At 47.0% G+C, this 25076-nt stretch overlaps 1 protein-coding gene across 1 annotated transcript in view; it reads right to left on the bottom strand.

Annotated features, from left to right (window-relative positions):
• Positions 1-25076, bottom strand: part of IQSEC1 (IQ motif and Sec7 domain ArfGEF 1) — a 384351-nt gene that overhangs the window by 244361 nt on the left and 114914 nt on the right. The window contains 1 exon segment of the mRNA XM_027582489.2: positions 10409-10435. Within this exon segment, the coding sequence (XP_027438290.2) occupies positions 10409-10435 (27 nt within the window).

The following is a 25076-nucleotide window of genomic DNA, read 5'->3' as shown; positions in this document are numbered from 1 at the left end:
AATCTGGTTCCTATGAAATCTTTCTCTTTCCTGTGTAAAGATAGGACCAGTAGTGCCTCCAGAATCAGGCTGAACACATATGGATCCCTTCCAAGAGCCTCAGTCCACAACTCCAAAATTGGGCAATCATTTTTTGCACCTCTGCTTGGCCACAATATTCATCAGACTCCTGAGAAAAATGACCAATTAATGGATCCATAAATTATAATACCATTTTGCAATTAGATATGTTTTTATAAAAGGGAGATATTTGGAAATTGGGCCTTTAAGATTTTGTCTGCATCTTGTTTGTGTATTTGTAGGTGTGTCCATATACGTTGTAAATGTGAGATATTTTCTCTACCTCCAGGCGGTATTGTTAAAATTAATTTGTGAAGTGCTCTATTTAGTTGGTTTAAAGGCAAGTGCTTATAAGGATTGGGCATTCTACAACTCAAAAAGATAGAAACTAACCCTAATTGTTTTCTCAGGTTCATGTGATCTTAGAAAATATTTGCTATTAAAGCGAACTTAAGGTTGTTTGTTTCATTAAAATGGATATGCCTTTAGAATTGCCAACATTAAGTATAAAAGTTTTATTCTGCCTGTGTTTATTGAAAGTCAAGAAATTTCATATTATCTCCATTGCAAAATTCATCAGAAAAGAAAAAAGAGCTGTCTAATGCCTATGAAGCTTTCTGGGCAATCGAAGAACAAATACACAGATGTAAATAATTTTATTAAATGTAATCAAGACCACTGGGAAAAATAAGGGAAACAATTATGTATGCAGGGAAGTGAGACTGGAAAGAGGGAAAACCTAGGGCAAATTCTGAATGAATGTAAAAAGGAGAGTTGTAGGTTTGTGAGAAGGGAATCTCTAGGAAGGAATTGTATGCAAGGTCAGGACGGAGATTATGGAGATTAGCGTGTAGACAGAGTTAATCAGGGAGTATTCACCTGGGGAAGCGAAGGGGGGAGCAAGAGAACAAGATGGGGCAGAAGGTGAGCGGTGATTCAACACCAACAGAAGCCGTAGGTGACTCTCTGAGGAGCTCCAAAAGTTGGACTGCCCATCAGAGGCATCATAAATAAGGTCAGAGGGGTTGGATCTTCATGAAGGTCTTTGGATGTGACCACCTGGGAAGGGGGCATGCCCTTGGCAAGGCAGCTGTCTGCAGTCAAGGCCATCCCCGATGGCGTCTGAACGTTGAGGACTGTTGGCAGCATTCCTACAGCTGGGAGACCTTTGCTCCTGCTGGAGGTGCTGGTCAGCACGTCCCACACCCATCATAAGAACTTAAATCCATGCGGTGCCCTGGATGTCCTTGTCAAAATCAGTCTATGTCAACGTGGGAGATGACACAGAGGAAAAAGGAAGGACTGCATAAATTTTTAAAAATTCATCTTGTTGCAATGCATGAGTTTTAATAGCAGAGGTACACCGGTGGAAGACTGGAATTTGGGTTTTCTCTCTGTTAATATGACAGGGCCTTCTTAGATTATTGGTCTGAATTATAAACAAAGGTTTTTCTTTATCTTTAATCTGCCTAGAAAAACAAAGTTTCTATGTCTTGTCTCCGGGAGGTCTTTGATTACTTAGGAAAGTTGAGTCTTCTCAATAATAAGAGAGCTAAGGTTTGTTAACAACCCTGTAACCCTCTGCATTTACCTTGAGAATCTCTTCTTGCCCCCTTGGCTGAGTCAAGAATCATGTTTTGTAATGATCTGTAATCCTTTTTAGGCATGTGCTTTAAAATCTTCTGATATTTGGCAAACTTCCAGAAATTCTTCTAAATGAAGTCTTTCTGACTAATTAGGCTTGTTCATTTGGTATGTCCAATCATGTGGGAAGCATTGTCAAACAAGGAACGATAAACCTTCTTAGGCTAAATTGTACAGGTGAGTGCTATAACTGTTCTAGAAATTTTATAAAATTCCAAAGGCTTTGATCTGTCCTGGTATAATGTCATCACTTGTAATTCTAATTACTGAAGAACTGTTGTCACAGAATTTCTTTGTCAACTGCATTGTATTGACAAATACAGGTCTCTGATCCCTTTAAGATTGTAAAGCTAAACTGAGTTAAGAATTTCCAGAATGAATGAGGAAACTGCATTCAAACAGACTCTTCTTTGAAACACTGCTGGTTCTCTAATGTTTGCACTTCTGGATTTAAGTCTGCCTATGACTTACAGAAATTTGGTAAAAAAAAAATTCCTTTGTAAACAGATATGAAACATTTATCTCTTTCTCTCTACTTGATACCACCAGAATTCAGAAACTCTCAGTGAGTATTTTTATATTTTCATGGCAATGATTTGCATAAGGTCAAAGAATCTGTTCTCCTTGTAATAGGACACAATTGGAAACACTGGTCATGTTCCCAAAGCTTTGGCTTTAATGTCATATTTGAGAGAGATATGCACAGACTCAGATATGACCAGACAGCTTTAAGGAACTAAGGTTGGCTTTATGGAGCCAATGAAGCCACTTGGAAAAATCGCCTGGTACCTCGCTTACAAAGTTTCCAGCAGCTTTACCAGGTGAATAAGAAAGGTCACTTCCTGGAAGGTGCAGGAACCTCAGGATATTTGGGGGGCCTTGAGAAGAGAGAAATCCACCCAAATTTATAGGTATTATAGGCAAAATCTGATAGCAAGTATTTGGCTTGGTTTCTTGGTCTCTAGAGGTGGTTAAAAGTTCAATCTGACATTCCTTATGAAAAGTTCCAGCAGGGGCACCTGGCTGGCTCAGTCAGTAGTACATGTGACTCTATATCTGAGGGTCATGAGTTAGAGCCCCATATTGGGTATAGAACTTACTGAAATAAGTAAATTTTTAAAACAGAAAGTGTTAAAAAAAAAAAAAAGTTCCAGCAAAGCAGATTGAAAACAAAAACAAAAACCTATATGCCAATCATCATTGTTTCTACACCTATGTAAACAGGCCAACTTTATTAAAATTGGACTTATTTTACAAAGGAATTAGTCTTAATTTGGCTATCTTTGGTGGAAATGAGGGTGATTTTAGAGAGAGAAATTGTTTCAGTAACACACTATGTAAATGTTGGATTCTGGTTCTGATGAATTGTCTTTGAGGGTTGGTTGGTTGCCTAAACAACTGGGCTGGGTTCTGAATTCTGGTTTCCTTGAATAGCTAACTATGACTCCAAACTAAGGTTTCTAGTCTTCTTCTGCTGTCTTGACTTGAATCACTGAGAACTAAAACTGCTCTTTTTTCCTGAAACCCTACAAACTGAAGCTGGACAACCGGAGGTAAACTTCAGAGGAAAGTTGCCACAATGGCCCATGTGGAGACCATCTTTGTGCCTGTGCTTTAGGGGCCACTCGGAAAGATCCCAGAGACACATGGATCACTGAACAAGCTTATTGCAGCCATCCCGACTGGACGATCTGCCATTGGAAAATCCAGACTTCGAAATGTGCATGGATGGGGACAGTTTCACAGATCAAAGACCACGAAGAGCTGGATGCAGGGGTGACTCATGAGTTATCGTCCGCTGCCAAGGATGCCAGAAACTGGACGACTGCCCAAGGGAACCATGCTGGCAGCCCATACAAAGACCCCAAAACCCTCTATAATGGCTTTAGGACCAAACATAGATTTAACTAAATATCAACCCAAATATTCCTCGGAGGACCATAGAGGATCTAAGGAATGGGGATTTGGACACCATGCTGGCACCATGCTGGTACTAGCTGGAAATATAATGAATCCTTATCCCAGAACATCTTATGGAAGAAATAATTAGCCACAGTCACCAAAGCACCCGTTATAGGAAAGACGCTACTCTTCAATGGATCTAGAAGTACATTGCGGGTTCCAATCTTCAGAGAACGGCTCAAAAACATGCCAGTTGTGCTAGAAACAATCCCAAGACTGGGCCCCCACCAGTTCTAAAAGGTATACAACTTAGAGCCACAGAACCTGGAGAAGACCGGCAGGCAGCCTTTACCAGGATGCCAAAAACAACAGGTGATTCTCAGTATTTGCTAATATTTGCAGACACCTTTACAAGCTGGGTTGAAGCTTTTCCATGCTGTTCAGGGAAGGCCTCAGAAGTGGTTTTTGTTTTTTTAGGGCGCCTGGGTGGCTCAGTTGGTTAAGCAACTGCCTTCAGCTCAGGTCATGCTGGGGTCCTGGGATCGAGTCCCACATCGGGCTCCTGGCTCAGTGGGGAGCCTGCTTCTCCCTCTGACCCTCTCCCCTCTCATGCTGTTTCTCTCTCGCTCACTCTCTAATAAATAAATAAAATCTTAAAAAAAAAAGAAGTGGTTTTTGTTTTTTTAAAAAAGATTTTATTTATTTGAGAGAGAGAGAGAGAGATCACGAGCAGGGGGGAAGGGTAGAGGGAGAAGCAGACTCCCTGCTGGGCAGGGAGCCTGATGCAGGGCTCGATCCCAGGACCCCAGGATCATGACCTGAGCCCCAGGCAGATGTTTAACCGATTGAGCCATCCAGGTGCCCGAAGGCCTCAGAAGTTGTCAAAACACCTGTAAGCAAAATCATCCCTAGGTCTGGACTGCTGCTAATAATTCAGAGCAAAAATGGAGTGAAAAATCACATGAATGGTGTCCAATGCCTTGGGCATTCAATGGAAATCACATGCTCCCTGGAGATTGCAACTGACTGGAAAAACAGAAAAAATGAAATTCGGCGAAGATATGCCAAGAAGCCAACTTAATTCGGGAAAAAGCCTTGCCATCTGCCCTGCTAAGAGTAGCCACTAGAAGTGGGCTTGGTTTAAGCCCCTGTGAAATGTTATATGGATGACTTTCCACGACTTAGAGGAGTTCCCGGCGGGGCTCACATCAGGGTACTGGATACTATCAGGTACACTCAATACATAAGTTTGCTTCCAGCAACTTAACCTTCCTCCCACATGTGCCCTTACACTGCCTGAATCCTTTGTGGCATCAAAAGGTGTCACCAAGGACCTGAAGAGTGGGTGCCCAGAGGCCCAGCTCCAACCTCATCAGACAACTTCAAGGTGCTGTTGGCCCCCCTCGGAAGGCTACAGGGAAGTCAGCCCTGGATCCATCACACCCAAATTACGAGAAATGCACAGGTTCCCGACCTGGGACGAGGAAGAATATCAAAAAGGACCCCGCTCAGACCAATGAGCTTCTGATGGACCTGAAACCACTACTACTTAGGGGGAGCTGGTCCAAAGAAATCAGTCCATGAGTACAACACGCTACTTGGTCACAACAACCCTCCCCTAAAACCCTAGACAGAACCTAGGACAAGAACTATTGACCGAAGTACAAAAGTCCCGGTAATGCAGAATGTTGGCTTTCAATCTGCAACTAAAGAATAGTCCAGACAAGCACAGAAAGCTTCCATTCCTCTACCCCAGTTTTCACCCCACTGCAGCGGGAAATAACCAGATTGATCATCGTTCCAAATACACTCAAGGATGAGGACCAATCAAAAGAAAGTGGGGACTGAAACCAGTAACCAAAGGGTTAACGGGACAAAAAAGCACAACTGCAACTTTTTACCCAGACCTTCCTCCTTTGCCCCTAAGTATCCCTGACTCTCCTCCTGGGGAGGGGGGAGGGGATTTGAGGTTTGCCCTCCCATCTCCCTATTTGGCTGCCTCTGGAATAAACCCTCTCCTTGCTGCATACTTGAGGTCTCAGTGACAAGAGTCTTTGCTGTGCATCAGGCAGATGAACTTGGGTTCGCTTACACATATAGTAGGTACTCAGTAAAAACCACTGAATGAGTGTCGACTCTGAGGCTTGGAGAGTTCAGTGTCTGGTTCATGGTGACACAGAGGGTAAGGACGAGGAGGAGAAGGATTTAATTCCGAATCATCTGACCCCAGTGCCTCTATTCCCATCCATGGTGCTGAGAAATTTCTGCTCTCCTCCTGAGGCCACCTGCTCAGCCCTTAGCGCAGCACCTCTGGACCCAGCTGCAGAAGGCCCCGGCCCCTCTCCCTGATTTGGAGCCAGCTCTCATTCCATCCCGGAGGTAACAGTTCAACCCTGTTTACCCAGCACGCAAACACCCCAGCTTTGTCTGCCACCTTTGGTAATTTTCATACCTCCTTGCACACAAAATAAATAGCACGTTCTCATTTTGGGTTTGGGGTGGGGGGAATGGCCCAGTTAATTACAAAGGCTGCCTTGACCTGGCGCGGAGTGATGGGAGATGTTCACAGGAAAATGGATTAATTTTGACTAATTGCTTTCACTTACATGTCTTAGTTCCAATTAAGACATTTGTAACTGAGCCCACCCTCTCCAGAAGCAGCTCCCACACTCCCCAGACAAGCAGCCCTCAGGTTTCACTGGCTGCTCAGGGTCCTGAGAAACTTGCTGGCTGGGACCTATGGGAAATGCCAGTCAATGTTTCAGGATGCCTCCCGGGGAGGCGATCTAGGGGAACTGCCTTGTTCAGTGTTCCTGAGGATCGATCAGCTCACACTTGTGAGGCAGGCACAGCCTGGCCGTGTGTTCTGGCCACCTGTTAGAATCACAAAGGAAGTGGTTAAAATTCAGAATCCCAGGCCCCACCCTGGACCTACCTAGTCGGACACGAGAAGGACAGGGCCTGGAAATCTGGAAATCAGGGGGCTAGAACCGATTCGGCCTGGAAAGGCTCTGGGTGTCAAGTCTCAGGTCTGCATTTGAAAGCCGGGCTATCTACGGGAGTTGTTCCAAGTATTTCTTTGCCTCCGCTTCCCAGAGTGGGAAAAATGGGGCTCACCATAACGCTCTTGAAGGGGTGGGGTTGGTTGTGCAGGTGAGGTGAGGCCCCGACCCACGGCAGTCATTAAATGGTACTTATTCCTATTAGTGGACATGGCTGGGTTCATGTCAGGGGGTTGATGAGAACCACGGAGAACAAAAGACAAGTCTTTTGTGCTGAACAAAGTCCTTGCACCTCAAACACAGAATCAGCACCCTCTCTGGGCCCTCCAAGCAGCTATTCATTCTTTCAAATTCCAAACTCTGCAAAGTTCTTCTTTTCCCACCTCCCCCCAACCAATAAATCGTTAGAAGGTTCAAAGTGGAGGGCCTCGGCAGCCTCCCTCGGAATGGAGTGGAAAACAGACACACGCACCCTGGGAATAAGGGAGCAAAGTCCTACGTTTGCAAAATGGTCAAAACTGAGTCATTTCACTTGTGGAAAATGAATACATCTGATCTTGCAAATGTTTCGCCTCAGGGAAAAGCGTGCACGCATCCGCAAACAGGCTTCTCCTGGCAAAAACCATTCCCCACTGCTCCGGGAGGCTCCACCAGCCCACCAAAAGCCGGCGGCGCACGTCCTTGGGGTGTAAAGAAAAATCCTCGCCAAGTGGGGACCCCAGGGTTGGGGGGTCAGATAAGGAGAGTCTCTCAGGGTTCATTTCCTGAACATTTAGCAAAGATCATCAGCTCTTGGTGTCCGTCCAGACCTTAGCTAGGATCATGAAATCCAGGCACTGCCTTTCTGAGTCAAATGTAGCCCCTCTGCCCATGATTTTTGGTGAGTGTTTATTGTGGAAAGGGGGACGAAGCAAGGGGAGAGGGGGGTTCTCCACTGAGCAGGGTAGATGGTCTAATTTTTTTTCCCCCTTCCAATTTATGGCCTGAAAATACTTATGAGTTCTGAATCCAATTAAGCAAACATTAACTTGTGCCTGTTCTGTGGACAAGGCATTGTGCCCGGGTTCCCAGGGAGACCAAGGTGAATTCAGTCCACTAAGCCTGCTGGTGCCTGCTCTGTGCTCTGTGCTCTGTGCTAACCAGGGGGCCTCAGCCAGGTTCCCTACTCCGCCTGAGGGGTTAAGTGCTCAAGTCACTAGGACAGAAATCAATGTGAACACGGGTATCAGAAGCGAGCACAGAAAGCCAAGGAGTGCAAGCAGGGGGAAGGGCGCTTCAGCCATGACCCCCTCAATGCTTCGGGGAGGCAGCAGCGTGAGGGTTCTGAGAAAGGCTTGGGTCTGCCGAGGGGAGGGGGCAGAGGAAACAGCACTAGTCCCACAGACAAGCTCAAGGCAGGCAGGGAATCCAAGGATGCATCTAGAACTGGTGAGTAGCACCATTGGGTGGCTGCAGAAGATGCATGGGGGACAGGAGCAGGAACCTGGGTGGCACAGATGGGAGGTGCCGGCCCCAGGGGTTCAGTGAGAGCCACAGCTGTGGTGATGGGCAATGGGGCTTCCTGGAGGTGAAGGCAGGGTGGGGCGGTCACTACCAGACTTGAGTTCTAGAACACTCTCTCTGGTGAGCCCATGGGAGAACACTCGGCAGAAGACCAGGGTCCCTTTAGGAAGAGAGCTCATGCTCACTCTTCCCTGGGAAACAAAGTTTGCAGCTATCTGGGGGTAGTGAGCTGAAGCACAGAGAGTGGGTCAGATCTGAATTGTCTGGCGGTGGGGGGGCTTCCTGTCCTGTGCCCCTATGCCTACCCTGTGTTAGTGAGCAGAGAGCGGGATACACACACCACCCCCCCCCCCAAGTGGTGACAGCTCCCTGGGAGACAAAACATGCCTGGCACAGGATAGAGATGCAGTCAAGGCCTGACAACAGCATCTTAAAATCCCAGCAGTGGCTTCTACCATGAGTCCTAAAGGTCTCTGGGTCTGTTCCCAAGAGTCTACACAGCAGAGTAGAAGTCACTACGGGGTTGGGTTCTTGAGCCTTAGAAAAAGTTAGATGCAGTTTTAGATGCATTTAGATGCAAAACTTCTCTGCTTGGACTCCCATGGCTTTCCTTCCCTGCTCGGCTCCTTATCTCCACGTGTCCTGCTGAGAACCATTTGGTTCGAGCTGCGAACATATGTTCCAATTTGCAGACAGTCCCCCGCTCCCATTCCCAGGCCGTTCGTTATTCTCACCACACAGGTCCTTGCACATGCTGTTGCCCCCACCAAAATGTCCTTCCCACCCTGCCCCCTGAGCGGACAATCACGCTCTTGCTTCAGGGCTCTGTTTCAATACCTGCCCTGCAAAATCAGGTTTGTGATAGCCCACCACACACAGCCCCGAGGGGTGGGGGCACAGGGTGTTCAGGGCCAAATGTCCACCCCACACACATCTCCCAGCACCCATTCAATTAGGAACTTGGCTGAATTTGCAGGTGAAAGCCCTCTGGTCTCAGGAGATCTTGTGAAGGGCCATGGTGAGTGGGGGGGGGGGGGGAGCCTGAGATCCTGAAGCAGCGAGAGGCAATGGTGAGGGGGCTGAGGGGCCTCTTCTCCCTATTCCCCATGTGAATCCCCTTCCAATGTCAGTACATACCCCAGTGACGGGATGCTCACTACCCTTCGGCAACCCACCCTCTCTTCAGACAGCTCTTTATTTTTAACAACTATTCTGGATAGGTGATACATTCACGCGGTTCCAAGCTCAAGCAATAGCACAGGACACGCTTTGAGGAGGCTCACGGCCACTCTCGTCCCTGCTGGCCCTGCTCCCCGCCTCCCAAGTGACCATTCTAAGAACTGCTTGCGTCTCCTGCCATCGCTTATTTATGCAAACATTACAAGCAAGAAACCATGTTCTTTTATCTGACTTTTCTTACCCAAAATGTAATGTGAGATACATGCTCTCCTGCCCCTTGCTTTGCTCACGAAACATCAGCCCACCGAGGGCACCATCCCCTGGCTCTCACAGCTGCACAAATTCAGAGTGGCCCATGGTTCCAGAATGCCCAGCTGCCCCTCCTTCAGCATCTCCTGGCCTCGGCCATTCTCCGTCTCTCAGTGTATCTCCTCTCCCCTCTCAGGCCTGTGGTGACTTGGCCCTCACCCCACTGGTAGCCCTTGTATGACACTCTATTCAGTACCTCCCCCCACCCTAAGTGTGCCTCTGCTTCCTGCTAGGACCCTGCCCTCCCACTGCCCCCTATTCTGCCTCCCTGGCTTGGGACCATCACCCATGTCTCCTGGGTTAAGCCAAAGCCAAGTGCACAGGTACAGAATGGGGCCTCCCCATGCTGCATCCCCAGGATGCAGCCACCATCATCCATCTGCATTTCTCTCTCCCCGGGCTGCCTAGAGGACCCCACCCAAGCCTGAAACTCCCAGCTCCAGGCCCAGGATGAGCATCTTGTCTCCCCAGCCTGGTCACAGGGCTATTCAAACCAGCCAAAAATTTGAAATCCCATCTGCTCCCAATGGGCCTAGGCATCCCCGTGGCTCTTAAATGGCCTCCTTGCTTCTCCTCCCCTCTCCCACCCTCATCACCAGCCCATCGTCTCCCACCCTCATGGCCTTCTTGGTCCCCCAACTCAAGCCTTGAGAACTGCCTGCCGCCAGCAGGCCAGGGCCAGGAGCGGCAAGAGTGCGGGGCTCTGACCTGGTGAGACCTCATCAGAGAGAAATCAAAGCACATGGTTCCATGGAAGCCACCCGCTCCCCGGACACAGAAGCACAAGCACAGGTTGATGACCCACATACCTGACACTCCGGGAACCTTCTTCAGACCTGCAAAGAGAGAGAACACACGCTTAGAATGCAAGTACCCTCCACTATGGGGGATCCACATGAGGACGTTAGATATGGGGACCCATGAGGTCCCCAGCGACCCTGGGAGCATTTCTCCAGCCTCAGCACACTGGCCCCCGGGGCATCCCATTGCTAGGCTTCTGACCTGGAACTCCACCCTGAAAACCACCTCCTCCTAGAAGCTTTCGGCTTCCCAACCCCTTCCAGTGCACATCACCTTGACTGTAATCATCTTCGCAGGATCTGAACATCCCAGAAGTTGGGGAGCAGCCCCATGGGGGGGGTCCTGTGGCTCCAGAACTCTGTGGCCTGGGCCCCACGAGGCAGCGGTGGAAGGAATGAATGAGTGGGGACGGTGCAGCTGGCCTCCCTGCATCCTCTACTTGGTATTTCCAGCATTAAGCCCCACTACCAGCTCCATTTTCAAGTACCAAGAAATCAATTACACCACTTTACAAAGGAGACAAGCCTGAATGTCAAGGAATTGGACAATTAGATCGTATCGCACACACTTGAACTTTCACGGAGACTGTGAAATACATGGCATCCATTGACAGCGGTGCCTTCGCACTCTGTAAACCAAAGGAAAGGGACTTGGGGATTAAAATGCTCACAGCGAAGGGCTTAAAGCCACGGCCGGGCTCCCAGGGTCTGAAGGAGCAAAGGGCTAAGAGCAAGCACATTCGGGAATCTAATCCCTGGACGTCCCAAATTGGATTTTACTGCCAGCAAGCTACAGAAATAAAAACACACTTAACCCAAAGTCTTTTTTTTTTTTTTTTTTTTTTTTGCAAATTGCCTTTTGCAGTAATTTTACAGACCAGCTGCATGGCCCCATCAACACTAAAGCCCAGGGGAATGGCTTCTCCCACTGAGGCGGCCTTGCTGATCTTAGGAGAGCATCCTGTGCCCTTTCCTAGGTCTGCTGTGTCAATGCAGATTCTACCCAGGTTGTCTTTCAAGCTAACTGAAGGCCCAGGGGCGCAGGAAAGTTTCTCCAGGATGCCATAAAGGATCTTAAACACCAGCAATTGTTGGCTGTCTGGAAGGCTCCAGCTGTCCCCAGCTCTCACCGCAGCTATGCAGTGCCTGCCAGGGCCACAGGCCACTTCCCCACTCAGCCGGTGCAGAACGAGAAATAAGACCCATGATGATGAGGAGGAGAGACACCCCTTACTCGGTCCTTACAAGGTGCCAAGCCCGGGCTGGGCCCTGACGCATGCTACTGATTTTCACAGCAAGCTGGCAGGGCCAGCATGGTCCTCACTGTGCAGAAGAGGGACTGAGGCTCCTGGAGGCTGCCCAGTTAGTTAGTTAGTTAGTTAGTTAGTTAGTTAGTTAGTTAGTGCACAGTGGCATGACCAGTCAGCATTGAGGTGCTCTTCTGCCACACCTCAACAGCTGACAAGCAAACCACACCCCTTCTGTCCAGTTAGAGGTCAGGATGGAGGTTCCTTGGGCGGGTGATGGAAGGGGGCCCTTGGGGGCTTGCAGGTGCTGCTCATGTTTGGGTCCTGATCCAGGTTCCGGTTACCCAGGTGCAAAATGGTGATTAATAAAAAATATATATTTGATCACTCAGGTCACCAAAATGTATTTCTCATATATATTTGGTCTTTGTCCACAGTTCCTGGCTCACAGCACCCCAAACTCTTGAAATTTTCTTTCTTTTTTCTTTTTCTTTCTTTCTTTTTCCTTTCTTTCTTTCTTTCTCTTTTTCTTTCTTTCTTTCTTTCTTTCTTGTTCTTTCTTTCTCTTTCTCTTTCTTTCTTTTTTTTCTTTCTTTCCTTCTTTCTTTTTCTTTCTTTCTTTCTTTTTAAACATGTATTTATCTACTTGAGAGAGAGAGGGAGAGAGAGAGAGAACACACATGCAGGGGAGGGGCAGAGAGAGAAGGAGAGAGAATCTTAAGCAGACTCCCCACTGAGCGTGGGGCCTGAACTGGGGCTCCATCCCAGGACCCAGAGATCATGACCTGAGCCGAAATCAGGAGTCAGACTCAACCGACTGAACCACCCAGGCACCCCCAAACCCTTGGAATTTCTGAGAAATGAGAGCAATGGGAACATCTTTTGTTATATTCTTTGGTCTCTGGTCCTCAGTCCCTGAAATCACTTCAGAGCCATATGGTGAAATGAGCGTCTTGTTATTCATAACAAGCCCCTTTCCACCATAACTAGGTTCATGTTAATGAGGTGGCTTTTGGAAAACACCTAAGGATAGGCGCTGGTTGCCCGGGGAACCAACCAAGAATAGAGGGTTGGAACTTTCAGTCCCACCCATGACCTTCAGGTAGGGAAGAAAAGGCTGGAGGATGAATCAATTACCAATGGCCAATGATTTAATCAATCAGGTCTACGTAATGAAGCCTCCATAAAAACCCAAACAGATGGGGTTCAAAGAGCTTCCAGTTGGTGAACACACAGAGATTCAGGGACAGTGGCATGCCCAGAGGACAGGGAAGCTCCACGCCCCTTCCCCATCCCTTGCCCCATGCATCTCTCTGACCTGGCTGTTCCTGAGTTATGTCCTTTTAGAAGAAGCCAGTTCTCTAGTGAGTAAACTGGTTTCCTGAGTTCTGTGAGCCACTCTAGCAAATTAATTGAACCCAAGGGGGAAGTCACGGGAACCTCTGATTTATAGCCATTCGGTCAGAAGCACAGGTAACAAGCTTGCAACGGGCATCTGTAGTGGAGGTGGGGGGGCAGCCTTGCAGGACTGAGCACAGCACCTGGGGGCTCTGAGGCTATCTCCAGGTAGACAGTGACAGAATTGGGTTGAATCAGAAGACACACAGTGGGTGTCGGAGAATGGCTTGGTGGTGTGGAAACTTGCCCCCCTCCCATATGTGTTGGAAGTGGGTACCAGAATCTTTCCCAGGAGGCCCACAGGGTGAAAACCCACCCTGCTGCACACTTATGACACAAACATTTTCAGTATATGTGCTGTTTTATTAACAAATTGGAAAAAATATAATATGAGGGAGAAGGTGGGGGATAGAGAAGATTATCAGTGAGCTGATAACTGTTGAAGTTGGATATATGGGGGGGTTGTCTGACACTGTTTCACCTACTTTTGTGCATGTCTGAAGTCTTCCACAAGTTGAAAAAACAGTTTTTGTAGGATGAGCAAGTCTGGGGCTCTAACATACAGCATGGTGACTACGGTTAATAATGCCGGATGGTGTACTAGGAATTTGCTAGGGATAGATTTCAGGTACTTGCGCCACAAAAAACAAAGACAATTATGTGAAGAGAGGAACATGTTAGTCAGATTGCCCGTAGTAATCATTTTACTGTATATATGTACAACAAAACACGTGGTACACCTTAGATACCATTTTTATTAAAAAAAAAAAAAGACAAGGCCTGTGACATGAGTGGCCAGTAGCTGTACCTGGACTCTGTGACTTCTGTGATGGCAGAAATAACACCCCTGCCAGGTTCAGCCCTAACCTTTGAAAGGCCTGGCAACTTCTGCATTCTTGCTCTTAGGAAACCGACCACCATGCTGAGAGGAAGCCCAAGCTGCCACACAGGGGAGGGGGGGAGAAGGGGGAAGGGGAAGGCTCCCGGCCATCAGCCCTAGCTGAGCCTCCAGCTGCCAGCCACTGTGAGCAAAGCCTCAGCTGATGTCACACACAGCACAGAGGAGCTGTCACCACAGGCCATGCCCAAACTGTGAAATCCTGAGTAAAGAAATGATGACTGTGGTTTCAAATCACTAAGTTTGTGAAAACCCAAACACTGCCCCACTTCTTGCCCAGGGAATGTTCCAGTCCCTCAAAGCCCCCTCACCCCTGCTACGGACGGAATGTTTGTGTCCCCCACATTCATACATTGAAACCTTAATTCCCTCCCCACCCAGTGTGGCTATACTTGGAGATGGGCCTGTTGGGGGGGGGGGAGGTTAAGTGGAGGCCCTAGGGGTGGGGACACTGGAGAGGAAGAGACACCAGAGCTCACTCGCTCTCTGCTACATGAGGGCACGGTGACAAGGTGGCTCACTGCAAGCCAGGAAGAGAGGCCTCAGCAGAAACCAAACCTGCCAGAGACTGACCTGGGACTGCCGGCATCCAGAACTGTGAGAAAATCAATGTCTGTCATGCAAGCTATCACCCCCTCCAGCCTCAGGGCTTTGCACACACTCTTCCTCCCACTTGCAGTGCTTTAGGTAGTTAACACCCCCTGACTACTGGTCATTTTCCTTCACTGTGTCCCTCATTCGGCGGCATCTCTGGCCACCTTCTGCAAACTCGGCCAGGCCTCCCACCCTGTTCAGCCTCTCAAGCAGTCCACCCCTCCCCCACAGCAGGGGTAGTCTGCAGCTGAGATTTCTTTGAATAATGGTTTGATTATTACTGTTCCCCCTTCCCCAGCTCATCACAGGGCCTGGCACACGTAAGTGCTCCATCGTAGAAAAGACAGTGCTACCCAGGAAAGTAAGAGCAGCCCCTGACCCACAAGTTGTGCTCCTAGGTACAAATACCAGTGAGGCACACAACATGGCCCTGGGTGGGGGGTGCTCCCTATAGAGCCCCGAGCTGGAATGTGTCACAGCAGGGGAATGGATGAATGTGGCCCATCCACACAAAACAAGGGACACCAAGCAGTCAGGGGAACACACAAGCCCTGGTGGCCCCCAGCAGCAGGGTGAGTGGCTTACCCAGCCAAAGAGGGCACATGTCACAATCCATCGGACTGAAGCAAAACAGGCAAAACTCAGCACCTCAGCTGAAAGGTGCCCACCTGGGAGTAAACTGTGAAGCCAAGCAGGGACATGGCTGTCACAAAAGTCAGAGCATGCATCATCCCCAGAGAGGAGCTGCTGTCAGAGGAACATTAAGTGCTTTCCAGGCGGCTGGACTTGGATGGTGAATACAGGTGCCTACACTGGAGTGAATCTTTAAACTGTACACACACACAAACACATGTATGTGTATGTATACTTTGTATGTCCTCCGCGTGTATAAGTCACAATTTCAAAATGGAAAAGGTGAACAACTGTTCAACAAAGTGATGAATTACTTTAAAAGGAGGGAAAGAGTCCCTGCTTTGTTCCTCAAACCTCCAGGCCCATGGTCACAGGTGGGCTCCTCTGGCCATACCCAACCTCCCCTGTGCATTTGCTGGTAGTAGATAAAATGAAAAGCAGGTATTTCCCAGTCACGTGTGTTCCAGAGGCCTGAATGTAAACACCTTGTTCTAGATGGACCGTGGGCTTCCTCCCTGCCCAGCAATTCCAAGTGGCATCAGCACACACCCACACAGGCCACGGCTCCCCAGCTGGCAGGTGATGGAAGACCAGAATGGCTGACAGAAGTGTGTGGTGCTTCCCCTACCAGGGGATGCAACAAAGTGCAGATGAGCCCTCTGTCAGCTGGAAGACTCTCCAGATTCGTCCTCAGGGAGCCTGAAGCAAAAGCAAGCCACAGAGGAGTGAGGATGGGCTATCCCCAGGAGCAGCAGTAGAGGTTCTTGTTTTGTTTTTTGTTTTCCATTTTATCAGAGCCGTGACAGAAAAGAAAGCAAGCAGGGGCTGTGTGTGCGCACGTGTGTGTGCGTGTGTGCGCGCGCGTGTGTGTGTGTGCGCGCGCACGTGTGTGTGTGCACGCACGCGTGCATCTTACTCTTCATCCCCATCCCCGACCTCTCACCCTGGGGGAAGCCAGCTGCCTTGTCTTGTGTGCAGCTGTGGAGAGACCCACGTGGTGAGGACCTGAGGCATCAGCCACCAGCCACACGAGTGAGCTTACAGGTACATCTCCTAGCCCCTCGGCTGGCACAGCCCCAGCCAACACCTTGCTGGCGACCTCAGAACCCCTGAGTCAGAACCACCCAGCTAGGCTGTGCCCAGGCTCCTGACCCACACACGCCAAGACACGAAACGGTTGCCTCTGTAAGCTGCTAAGCGTTGGGGTCGTTTGTGATACAGCAATAGAAAAATTCTCCTCCCTCGCATCACCCGACTGGGTAGCCTTCACCCAGTCCCATTTGAAGCGATCTTATTTGCGTCTGCTTACTGTGTCTGTCTTCCTCAATAAGGGGAAGCTCCGTGAGGACAAGGGACTTGTGAGGTGCACTGCAGAGTCTCCGGTGCTAAGATGATGTAGAGGCCCCTGGTTAAATGGTTGAGTTGCAGGGACACAGCCATGTCAGGAGCCCATCATTCTGGGATGTTGTGTGCCTAAGAAGCCAGGACGTACCAGGGAATGAGAACAGACCCTGAGTCAGACCTTCCAGGTCCCGGCCCCAGCACTGCCCCTTACTGCTGCCAAGCGACCTCAAAATGTCACTCAACCTCTATGAACTTCAGTTTCTTCATCTGTGGATTGGGGATGATAACAGCCCCCAAGAATGCTGTAAGGAGACAAGGCGCATGTGTGACACAAAGTGATTGATTGATAAAGCTGCTTTTCTCAACACCTGCCTGAAGGTGTAATTTGAGAATGTGAGCTCCCTGCCACTAGGCTGCTGGGCAGCTGCTCATGGGCAGACCCGTGGTGCAGGAGGGAAGGGCGATTCTCTAGTAGATGATGCATCCCCATGCGCCAGAGCCCAGCGGGGGGCCTGGTACCCAGCAGGCTGCGGGGGGGCGGGGAGCAAGGGGATGTTTGTTGTGTGAACCCATGATGGAGCTGACTGCAACCTCATACGCTAACGGCTGCACACAGCAGTTCCCTTTTAAACCAAGGATGGCATATTCAGAACCCCATGCTCATATTTGAACCTCATGGCATATCATCATGGTCTTAGGGCAGAAGAAGAATTAAATGATGTGGGGAGAAGGGGCAGAAAGGGGTCAGGCAGAACTCTGGGGAGGGTGATGAGCTCCGTGCATGCATGGCCATGACGTCAGTGTGGGTGAGGTAGCAGGTGGCTGGGAGCGTACTGGAGCCCTCTGGTTCCCTGCCAAAGAGGGTGAGAACCAGGAACAGGATGACTTTCCAGATTGGTATGAACAGATGCAAGGTCACAGATGCAGGCTCACACCTGTTAAACCAATGCCTGGAGCCAGCATGAGGCTCTACATGTATGCATGCTCAGACCACGATGCCTTAGTTCATGTTGCCCCAGACGTACCTGGAGATAAGGATTCTGGCACCAGGAGTTGATATGGGAGGTGAAGGCCAGGGGGTAGGGAAGGGAGACAAAGAGAAGGCAGCTAATCATGGCTGTGTTTAAGCCCACCACTGCGGGAGCCCACCACTGTGGACCACCGGAAGCTGGTCCACAAGGAAGCCCCGGGATCCAGTGCAGAGCTCTCCCAGCCAAGAGGCAAGGCAGCCGGGGCACTGGCTGAAGTCCCCCAGAGACGCTAAGTCTCCACGCTTCAGCCTGCTGCACAAGTGGCCAGGCGGTCTCCGGCAGCAAGAAGAATCCCCAGGCAGCAAGAGGTCAGGCTGGTGTGTACTGAGGAGGCTAGGGCTAGGGGCTGCAGTGGCCAGTGCCCTTGGGACTAAGAGAAAGCTTCCTGCTGTCCTTATGACAACACAATGGATGACTGAGGCTTCGCGTGGCTTTCAGAAGGTCAAGGGTGTAAGTGACCATTTTTGTTCTTGTTTTGATTCCGTGGTGGAACTTGCAGACCGACTCATTAAACATGCATGCCGATCCCCTCCTTCCATGCCTTGCTGTACATCAGTCTGTCTCTGGAAAAACTGAAATCTACATTTCCCAGACACCCTTGCAGCTAGGGTTCTGCTGGTGGTCTCAGCTGCTCTGGGCAGATGCCTGCCCGAGGTGTGGAAGGTGGATGTGAGCGGCATGCGTGGTCGAGATGGGGTGCCTGGCTGGCAGGGAACAGAAAGGTCTAGTTCTCCCACAGCAGTAGGCTCCAGCGTCTGGGTCTGAGCATTACAGGCCATGGTGTTTCCATGGCAACAATCTCGGGCGGGGTTAGGTGACTGTCCAGGCCGTGTTGTCCCTGGTCATGGTGCATCAAAGCTGATTCCCCTGGTAGTGTTGGAACCTCAATCTGAACACCCAGGAATAAATCCCACTCTGCTCAAACCAGGAAGAGTGGATTCTGTTGTCTGCTATTAACCACTGTGACTGGCACACATTCAGATGCTGAAATCACCTCTATTGTTTTTTCTCACTTGGAAGAAATACAGAAAAGCTTAAGAAAAACAAGTACAAAATCATCTGTAATCCCACCACCTGGAGGTAATGGTTGTCATATTTTTGCACGTTTATCTTTAGGCTTTGTTTTCTACCTTTTTATGTAGTCAAAAAATAGTCTGTGGCATTCGAGGCCACCTTTGTTCACTGAATGTGGATTATAAATGTGTCCCGGCGGCTTTGTTCCTGAGGCCTTCAGCAACCTGGACCAAATCAGGATCCTCTCTACTTTTTTTTTTTTAAACCTCCTTAAGGAGGTTTAACTGACTTACACAAAGCTGTACGTAATTAGCGTATACAACCCGATGACGGAGGAGAGAAGTAACATCTGCAAAACCATCATGACTGTCACACCATAAACACATCCATCACCTCCTCTACCCTCTTTATTTATTTTTTTCTGATAAGAACACAACTTAAAATCTACCCTCTCAGCAAGAGTTTTACGTATACAAAATGGCATTATTTTTTTTTAAGATTTTATTTATTTATTTGACAGAGAGACACAGCGAGAGACGGAACACAAGCAGGGGGAGTGGGAGACGGAGAAGCAGGCTTCCCACCGAGCAGGGAGCCCGATGCGGGGCTCGATCTCAGGACCCTGGGATCATGACCTGAGCTGAAGGCAGATGCTTAACGACTGAGCCACCCATGCGCCCCTAAAATGGCATTACTAATGACAAGCACTGTGCCACGCAGATCTCTAGGACTGACTCATCTTGTATACCTGAAACTCTGTGCCTCCATCTCCCCCTCCCCCCAGGCCCTAGAAACCACCACTCTACTCTCTTCTTTTATGAATTTGACTATTTTAGCTTGCTCATCTAAGTGGTATTATGTAGTGTTTGTCCTTCTGCGTCTGACCTACCTCACTTTGCATAATGTCCGTCAGATTCATCCATCTTGCTGCAAATGGCAGGGCTTCCTTCTTTTTAAGGGCTGACTAATAGTCCATTGAGATTCTACACCACATTTTCTTTATCCATTCATCAGTCAATACACATTAGGTTGCTTCCCTATCTTGGCTATTGAACAATGCTTCAATGAACATGGGAGTGCAGCTATCTCTGAGATGCTGATTTCTATTCCTTTGGGTATGTACCAAGAGGTGGGATTGTTGAATCATTCGGTAGCTCTAATTTTTTTTTAAAAGATTTTATTTATTTATTTGTCAGAGAGGGAGAGAGAGAGAGAGAGAGCACAAGCAGGGGGAGCAGCAGAGGCAGAAGGAGAAGCAGGTTCCCCGCCGAGCAAGGAGCCCGATGCAGGACTCAATCCCAGGATCCTGGGATCACTACCTGAGCTGAAGGCAGATGCTTAACCGACTAAGCCATCCAGGCATCCCTGGGTAGCTCTAATGTTTTGTCTGGCTTTGATTCCAGGGTAATGTTGGCTTCATAAAATGAGTTCAGAAGTAGTGTGCTTCTTTTTCTAGTTTTTGGAAGCATTTGAGAATTGGTATTAATTCTTTGAATGTTTGGCAGAATTCACCTGTGAAGGAAGACATCTGGTCCCATTTTCCTTTGTTTGGAGATGTCTGGTTACTGATTAAGCCTTCGTATTTATCAGTCTGTTCAAACTTTCTCGTTCTTCCTAATTCTGCCTCAGTAGGTTGTATGTTTCTAGGGATTAAACCATTTCTTCTAGGTTGTCCAATTTACTGGCTTATAAGTGTTCCTAATAGTTTATCTTTTTTATTTCTCTGGCATCTGTTGTGATATCTTCTCTTCATTTACAGTTTTATTTGAGTACTCTCTCTTCTCTTAGTTTTGCTAAGGGTTTTTTGATTTTGTTTCTCTTTTCAAAACACCAAACTCTTAGTTTCATTTTTTTTTTTTTACTATTTGCTATGCTCTATTTCATTTACTTCTGCGCTGATCTTTATTACTTATTTCATTCTGCTAACTCTGGGCTCTGTTTGTTCTTTTTTAGTACCTTGAGATATAAAGTTAGGTTTTTTATCTGAGATTTTTCTTTTTTAGTGGAGGTCTTATTAGGTACCTCTTAGTACTGCTTTTGCAAAGTTTTGGTATGCTGTATTTTCATCTTCATTTTTCTTGAAATATATTCTAATTTCCCTTTTACTGTCTTCTTTGATCCAATGGTTGTTCAAGAATATGTTGTTTAATTTACATGTATTTGTGAATTTCCTCATTCTCTTCAGTTACTGATTTCTCGTTTCATTCCATTGTGGTCAGAAAAGATACCTGGGATGATTTTCATCCTGTTAAATTTGTTAAGACTTGTTTTGTGACCATTATGTGATTTATCTTGGAGAATGTTCTGTGTGTGCTCGAGAAGAATGTGTATTCTACGTTGTTGGGTGTTCTGTATATGTCTGTCACATACATTTGGTTTATACTGTTGTTCAAATCTGTCATTGCCTTTTTGATTTTGTTTGAATTTTCTGTCCATTATTGAAAGTTGGGTATTGAAGTCCCCCACTATTATTGTATGCCTATCTATTTCTCCCTTTAGATCAGTCAATGTTTGCTTTATATGTTTAGGACTCTGATGTTGGGTGTGTATATATTTATAATTGTTACATCTTCCTGTTGTACTAATCTGTTATCATTATATAATGACCTTCCCTATCTCTTATAGCAGTTCTTGACTTAAAGTCTATTTTATCTCATATAAGTATAGTCACCCCTGCTCTCTTTTGATTACCATTTGCAAGGAGTATCTTTTTTTCTAGTCCTTCACTTTCAGCCCTTATGTGTCCTTAAAGCTAAAGTGAGTCTCTTGTACACAGCATATAGTTGGAGCCTGTTGTTTTATCCATTCAATCTTTCTATGCCTTTTGATTGGTGAGTCTAATCCATTTATACTTAATTATTAATAGGTAAGGACTTACTAGTGACATTTTGTTCATCATTTTCTGTCTCTTTTGTAGTTCTTTTGTTCCTCTCTTACTCTTTTGCTGTCTTCCTTTGTGATTTGATGATTTTTTGGTATTAAATGTTTTGACTCCTTTCTCTTTCTTTTGTGTATCTTCTTTAAGTATTTCCTTTGTGGCTACCATGAGGCTTGCATAAAACATTATAGTTATAACAGTCCATTTTAAGCTGACAACAACTTAATTTCAATCACAGACAAAAACTCTACACTTTTACTCCCTCACACACATTTTATGTTACTGATGTCATAATTTGCATATTTTATATTGTGTACCCATTAACAGATCTTTGTAGTTATAGGTTTTCCTTAATACTCTTCTAATTTTTATACTTGGGTTAAAAATGATTTATGTATAATCATTGCAGTATTGCATTGTTCTTTGTCTATTTATTTACCTTCACCAGTAAGATGTATACTTTCATATACTTTTGTGTTGCTGTTTAGTGTCCTTTCATTTCAACTTGACAAATTGCCCTTAATGCTTCTTGTAAGACAGGTCTAGTGATAACAAACTCCCTCAATTTTTGTTTGTCTGGGAAAGTTTTGAGCTCTCCTTCATTTTGGACAGTTTTGCCAGGTATAGTATTCTTGATTGGCAGATTTTTTTCTTTCAGCCTTTTTTTTTAAAGATTTTATTTATTTATTTGAGAGAGAGAATGAGAGAGAGAGAACATGAGAGGGGGGAGGGTCAGAGGGAGAAGCAGACTCCCTGATAACAGGGAGCCCGATGCGGGACTCGATCCCGGGACTCCAGGATCATGACCTGAGCCGAAGGCAGTCGCTTAACCAACTGAGCCACCGAGGCGCCCCTCTTTTAGCATTTTGAATATATCATTCCACTCTGCTAGCCTTCAAGGTTTCTGCTAAAAATTCTGCTGATAATCTTACTGGAGTTCTCCTGTATATGATGAGTTGCTTTTCTCTTGCTGTTTTCAAAATTTTCTCTCTGACTTTTGACAATTTTAATGTGCTTCAGTATAGACCTCAGATTCAACCTACTTTGTATCTTTTGTACTTATAAATCTGGATGTCCATTACTCTCCCTAGATTTGGGCAGTTTTCAGCTGTTCTTTCTTTCAATAAGCTTTCTGCCTCCCTTCACTTTCTCTTCTCCTTCCGGAACTCCCATTATGTTATATTGGTTTTCTTGGTGGTGTCCCATAAGTCCCGCGGGCTTTCTTACCTCTTTCTTATTCCTCTTTCATTTTGATTCTCTGAGTAGACAACTTCAAATATCCTGTTTTCAGGTTCACTGAGTCTTTATTCTGCCTGACAAGTCTGCTACTGAGGTTCTCTACTGAATTTTTCAGTTCAGCCATTATATGCTTTAGCTCCAGAATTTCTTTGGCTTTTTTTTTTTTTTTTTTTATGGTTTCTCTTTGTTGAACTTTTCATTTTGATCATGGGTTATTTTTCTGCTTTTTCAGTTGTCAATCTGTGTTCTCTCATAGTTTAATGAGATTCTTTAAGATGATGATTTCTAAGTTATTGTAAGGCAATTTATAGATCTCCATTTCTTTGGGGTCAGTTACTGGAGCCTTGTTTTCTTCCTTTGGTGATGTCATGTTTCCCTGATTCTTTGTGATCCTTATAGCCTGTGTTGATGTGTGCACATTTGAAGAAGTAGTCATCCCTTCCAGTCTTTATGGACTGGCTTTGAGAGGAAAGACCTTCCCAGACAGCCTCCTAGAGATTCTGGAGCTATCTCAAACCAAACCTCAAACTACGGATATGTCTACTCCACTCCCACTCCCTCCTGGGGAGGTAATCTCAGGATTGTGTGCCTTCACTCAATCACACAGAGCCATGCCAGGTGCTCAGAGTTACCTCTTCCTTTTCCCTAGGGCAGTACCCAGATATGCCAGGGCACTGGATGCAAGTTCTACTTCCTTCCCTCCCTTTCTGAAAGGTATGTCTTATGATTTTGTGCCTTCTCCCTAACCTACTACAGCCTGCCAAAAGTCACCCAGCTCTTTTCCATACAGTAGGGCACCAAAATGCCAGGACAGTGCATACAAGAAGTTTCACTTCTGTCCCTCCCTGCTCAGGGAGGAATCTTGGAGTTGTGCACCTTCTCTCAATCCTGCAGAGTCAAGTTGCTGAGATCCTCCCTGACTGCTGAGATCTGCATGCCATGTGGGGGAGTATGTGGGGCACCATCTGAGGGGGATTGTGGTTTGGGGATATATGTGCTAGTTGCTATGAGCCTCTGCCCTTTTCTTGTTCTTAGCTGTTCTCAGATGATCCAACCATACCTATTTCCTCAGTGTTCTGGTGTGCCAAGATAAGCAGGGCTTTTGGACATAGGCCCGAAAGGCCAGGAAGCTGGACCCTCACTTGTTCTTTTTCCCATGGGTGAAGTCATGGGCTGGGGGAATCTCTCTTGGCTCTGAGTCTTGTTGGTCTCAAGGGAGGAGTGACACAAAGTGAAACTGCTCTTTTTACTCTTTTCAATATGTTGGTCTTTGGATTTTGTGGCCACTGGGGTGCTGGTACTTTCAACTGAACTCCAGAGCTCTCACAAAGGTATTTTTGCCTGTAGATGATGGCCAAATCAGTGTTTCTGTGGGAGAGATAAGGGCTGAGACCGCTTATTCTGCCATCTTTCCGATATCGCTTCCCTTCTCCATCTACAGTTGTAACGCTCTGCTCTAAGAACAAAACACACACTCCACCCACAGCCTACAAGGCCAGAGGAGTCTGGGCCTGCTCCCTCTCCACCTTCCGCAGCATCCAGCCTCCTCCTGGCTTACCCTACTCCAGCCACACATCTTCCATTAAATCCCTCAGGCAGCCAAGCTCCCCAGCTCCTGGGGATTCCTGTTCCTTCTGCCTGGAAGATCTTTTCCTACATATTTGTTTTGCTGGCTCCCTCTCATCTTTTGGATTTCACTTTAAATCCCAGCTCCTGGGACAGGCTTTCCCTGTTTGCCCTATTTAAATGGCCCTCCAAACCCATCTGGGATTCTCTACCACATTACCCCATTCTTCCTTTGGTGCACTTGTCAGTCTGAAATGGTCTCATTTGTCCACTTGCTTATTGTCTGTCTTCCCCAGTAGAATGTCAGCTCCAAGAGGGCAGACACTGTGTCTGTCTGGTTTACCACTACATTCCCTGCCCATTCCCTGAAAATTTCTTTTAAAGCAACATTTCAAATGTAACATAATGGTCAATGTTTAATGTGTCATACCTCACTTTGCCCTTTCATATTTGTGAATATGTAGTAGTTTCTGAGTATAAATAATACTGCAATTGACATCTTTGTGCATAATATTCTTTGTCTCTGCCTCTTGTGATTTTGTTAAGCAACACCCTCAGAAGTAGAAATACTGGCTCCCTCAAACAGCATGAATATTTTTAAGGCTCCTTCATACACATGAGCACACTGTATTCCAGAAAGTCTGAATTAAAGACCTAACATAGGTCCTACCACCCTGAATGTGAGGGCTAAGAGACAAGAGATGAGTCTTTAGACTAGCAGTGCCCATGAATCAACTGGGGATCCAATCAAAATTCAGACTCTGATGTAGGAGGTCTGGAATGGGGCTCAAGATGCTACATTTCTAACAAACTCCCAGGAGAATTCCTCCAGAGG

Source organism: Zalophus californianus, chromosome 1, assembly GCF_009762305.2.
Source record: "Zalophus californianus isolate mZalCal1 chromosome 1, mZalCal1.pri.v2, whole genome shotgun sequence".
In the NCBI taxonomy this organism is placed as follows: Eukaryota; Metazoa; Chordata; class Mammalia; order Carnivora; family Otariidae; genus Zalophus; species Zalophus californianus.
The sequence above is the reverse complement of the archived record's forward strand: the minus strand, read 5'-3'. Positions and strand labels throughout refer to the sequence as shown.